General features: G+C 29.6%; 1 protein-coding gene across 1 annotated transcript; it reads left to right on the top strand.

Annotated features, from left to right (window-relative positions):
• Nucleotides 1-2,586: 2,586 nt before the first annotated feature.
• Nucleotides 2,587-4,178, top strand: LOC108482834 (GDSL esterase/lipase At1g06990-like). The gene is made up of 3 exons (XM_017785921.2): nucleotides 2,587-3,284; nucleotides 3,482-3,743; nucleotides 3,868-4,178. The coding sequence occupies exons 1-3, from the start codon at nucleotides 2,637-2,639 to the stop codon at nucleotides 4,059-4,061; spliced, it is 1,104 nt and encodes a 367-aa protein (XP_017641410.1). The 5' UTR covers nucleotides 2,587-2,636; the 3' UTR covers nucleotides 4,062-4,178.
• Nucleotides 4,179-4,421: the final 243 nt, after the last annotated feature.

Genomic DNA, 4,421 nt, shown 5'->3' with positions numbered 1-4,421 from the left:
TACATCATATTGTTATTCACTAATCTTACATGAGTCTCATGCACACAAAGGATACATCAAATATTATCCTTAAGTTTAATTTATATAGGTTAATAAAGTATTGGGTTAATGGCAAAGTTATGGCTTTCGAATGTTTGGGATCTCAAGTTTGACTCTAACCTTGTGTAAATAGTAGTACTTAGTTTAGATTTTATTTTAGTTTAGGGTAAATTACGTAGTTGGTTATTTTACTTTTAGGGCGCTTTCATTTTGTTCACCAAACTAAAATCCTTAAAATGTCGTCACTCAACTTTAACCATTAATGTTTTTTAACTCAATAATACTTAGAAAAATATATTTTTTAGGTGACCAAAATGAAAGCAGCTAAGAATGTGGGTGATCAAAATGAAAGTGTCAACATGATGTGCCGTGCAAAGTTAATTTCCATTGGAGATTTAATAGTTGGGTGACTAAAATGAAAGCATCTTAAAAGTTGAGTGAAGGAATTGAAAAGATTTCTTTTTGTGTGACCAAAATGAAAGTACTCTAAAAGTTAGGTAACCATTTGGGTAGATTATCTTTTAGTTTAAGTTTGATTGTAATTCTTAAAATGCATAATGACTTATTTAACCCTCCCATTTAGACCTAATCATGGGCCAAAGCTGAGGTCGGTTCGGGGATGATGTAGAATTTTAGGCTCGCTTTCTAGGCTCAGACCAGCCCAAAAAATGAGCCTAAAATTTTGCCTAAGCACGACCCATATAAAAATGCTAAACCCAACCCCAACTTGGCTTGACCGTAATAATTTTTTTAGATTATTTTTGTATACAAAAACAAACTTAAAAAATATAATACATCAAATACACTAAAAATATTAAAATAAATGTTTCCCAACAAATTGAAAATACAAAAAATAGTATAAGCATGTGATTCAGGTTAGGCTGACTTGAGCCTGGGCTAAAAAATTTATGCCTGAGGCCCGGTCATTTTGAAAACAAGTCTTATTTTTTGTCCAAGCTCATTTTTCGGGCCTATATATTTGCTCAAATCCTCCCACTTTTTGAGCAAGCCTTCAAACCTGAACAGGTGGCTCGGTCCATGATCAAGTCTACTCCCAGTTTACAAAAAAAAAAAAAAAAATTTAGCCCTCTATTTAATTTTTCACCTCTTTTAGCCCTTAAAATTGTGTTATTTGTCAAATTACCCCAAAATGGATGGAAAAGTTAATGTCTATTAACTTTTGCTAACATGGCATACACATGGATGTCATGTCATCATTTAATTAATTTTTAAAAATTAAAAATATTTTAATATTTGTATTTTTAAAAAAATTAATTGTTGATGTGGCATACACGTGGACTGCCACATGGATGCCATGTCAGCAAAGTTAACAAATGTTAACTTGTTCATTCATTTTGGGATGATTTGACAAATAATGTAAGTTCTAAGGTTAAAAGAGAAAAAAAATTAAATGGGTGGTTAAAATGAGTTTTATTTTGATAATATTGAAGGGTCAAATAAATCATTATACCTTATTCAAAATGTGTGTTGTTTGTATTTTTAATTTCAAGAAAAATAACAAATTTAAAAATTCTTTATTTTTTATTTTATAATTAAATTTGAATGAGATATTACTCTCATTAATAATAATATTCAACACAATATTTTGTTTTGATGAATTATAAAAAAAAAGAAATAAAACTCTAAAAGTAACTTAATTAGAATTCAGGCCACATTTAAAATAGTGAACACCGTAAATTCATATTCATCACAATATTTAATCCATGGGAATTAAGAATTTTTCATCTTCAAATCTAAGTAATTGGTATAGATAAAGAGGAATCTTGGACTCGTGCTTCAAATTATCATTAACCATCTTATTTTATTTTATTTTATTTTTCTGCTTACTTTTAAAGAAATATAAGTTAGAGATTCATTTTACGTGTTCTTTATGATCATAGTTTGTATTCCAAGTCAGAATGGTTGGGATTTTCAAGCAAAAGTTAATTAATACCCTAAAAAGTAAGATCAGCGTCAAATCAAACTGCATAATTATAAATCAAGAAAACAAACTAAAATAGAAAATTGTAGGTCTAAAGTTGGCACAAGTTACAACAAATATTGTTGTGTGTTTATTTCATGTTGTGGGCTTAAGTCCTAAAATTTGTGTATTACTAGTGTTTGGTAATCATCAATAAATGTATTGTTAATTTTTTTTTTTTTTTTTTTTGAATCCCCTCATAGTTTGTTAAGTATTGAAGTAACAGTAGATATGGCAAGCTGGTAAGAAAAATTGATGACATAACAGCTGATGTTGATAGCTTAATTAATTTTTATTATTTTATCAGGGTGTAATTTATTTTTATCTTCTAAGTTATCACCTCAATATTTTTTTATATATTAATTATTACGTCAGCATTTAACAGTTAATTATAGATTTTTTAATTATTTTTGAAATGCTTATTTAATAATTTAATTATAATCGGATACAGTTTATTTTAATATTTAATATATTTTTATACGGATTATTTGATTTCTTAAAACTTCAGATTCACTCATAATCTTATTATTTTAAACTATAAATAGTCATCAGTTAATAAAGAATTTATATATGTTAACATTCTCAGTTTCAATAGTCCTCTTTAAAACAAGTTGGGATGCCAACCTCCAAACTCTTCATCATGCTCGCAGTACTCATATGTATGGCTCCAATCAACACTTGCAGCAGCGCCGCCGCTTCTACCGCCTCCCTGACAACAAGACCGCCATCACCAAAGTTTCCAGCCATTTTTGTATTTGGTGATTCAACTGTAGATACAGGCAATAATAACTATGTCAAAACAATAATCAAAGCTAACCTGCCACCGTATGGCGAAAACTTTCCCGGCCACATTCCGACGGGGAGGTTTTCTGACGGAAAACTTGTCCCCGATTTCCTCGCATCGTTTCTAGGGTTCAAAGACGATGTCCCGCCGTTCCTAAAGCCAAATCTGTCGGAAAATGAGCTCCGAACTGGCGTTACCTTCGCGTCAGCTGGATCAGGATATGATTATTTAACTTCTAGTTTATCCAATGCCATCCCAGTTTCAAAACAAGTTGAGATGTTCAAGAGTTACATAAACAAGCTTATGGGAATTGTTGGAAAAGATAAGGCCAACAACATCATTGGCGAAGCTCTGGTACTGATTAGTGCAGGGACTAATGATTTCGTTTTCAATTTCCATGATATTCCGACCAGACGATTGGAGTTCGACATTGTTGGATACCAACATTTTCTGCTTCAGAAACTAGAAGATTTTCTCAAGGTAATTAATTACACTGCTTACTCACTTAACCTGAGAATCGTCAGGATTTAATTCCTATTAATATAGGCAATTGTGAGAGGCAAAAAGTAAAATAGTAATCATGGAATATAATAATAGTACTTAATGACATTTAAATGATTAATATTTTCTCTTTATAAATTTGAAATTGAGGAATAACAATTTATTTATATATATAGGAATTATATGAACTCGGATGCCGAAAAATGATGGTAGCCGGACTGCCTCCCATCGGTTGCTTACCGATTCAAATGACGGCGAAATTTCAAATTCCAACAAATCGAAAATGCTTGGAAGATCAGAACTCGGACGCTGAATCTTATAACAAGAAGCTTGCCAAACTGTTGCCTGAACTACAAGCAAACATTCCAGGGAGCAAACTTGCATATACAGACGTTTATGAACCATTATTTGACATGATTAATTATCCTCAACAATATGGTAAATAAGTTCCAGGTCTAATTATATTAGTTTTTTAAAATTTGTAAATATGTCAGATGCACGAATCAATATTTTATAAAAATAAAAAAATTGAATAACATTATTATTTTTTTATGTGAAACAGGATTTGTAGAAATAAAGAGGGGTTGTTGTGGCACTGGATACATAGAGGCATTATTCTTGTGCAATCCAATGACTCCAGTATGTAGAAATCCTTCAGAATTTTTGTTTTGGGATTCCATTCATCCCTCCCAACAAACTTATATTTACCTTGCCAATTACATTATCCAGGAAGTTCTTCCTCTCTTTGATAAATGAAATATATATAAATAGGATTATTATTTGATACATTGTTATCTTTTAAGCCTTACTTGTAGAATTTAAAATTCCTTTAAAATGTATCAAATAATTTAATATATATATATATGTATATATGATTTCAATATTTTATTATATTAATTGAGAATACATATTATTTGTGTGTGTATATTCGATCAATTGTGTATATTCATATAAATCTATTCTTTTAGTGTTAGAAAAAATTCATTTAACTTAAATGACGTAATTTTATATTAAACATGTGAAATTTATATTAAAAATTTAATTTTTTTAATTAAGTGTTATTAAACTCTTATGTGAATTTTTACATAAAAAATTTATCGAATTAAGAAAATAAAA

The sequence above is a fragment of the Gossypium arboreum genome, chromosome 1 (genome assembly GCF_025698485.1).
Source record: "Gossypium arboreum isolate Shixiya-1 chromosome 1, ASM2569848v2, whole genome shotgun sequence".
Taxonomy (NCBI): Eukaryota; Viridiplantae; Streptophyta; class Magnoliopsida; order Malvales; family Malvaceae; genus Gossypium; species Gossypium arboreum.
The sequence above is the reverse complement of the archived record's forward strand: the minus strand, read 5'-3'. Positions and strand labels throughout refer to the sequence as shown.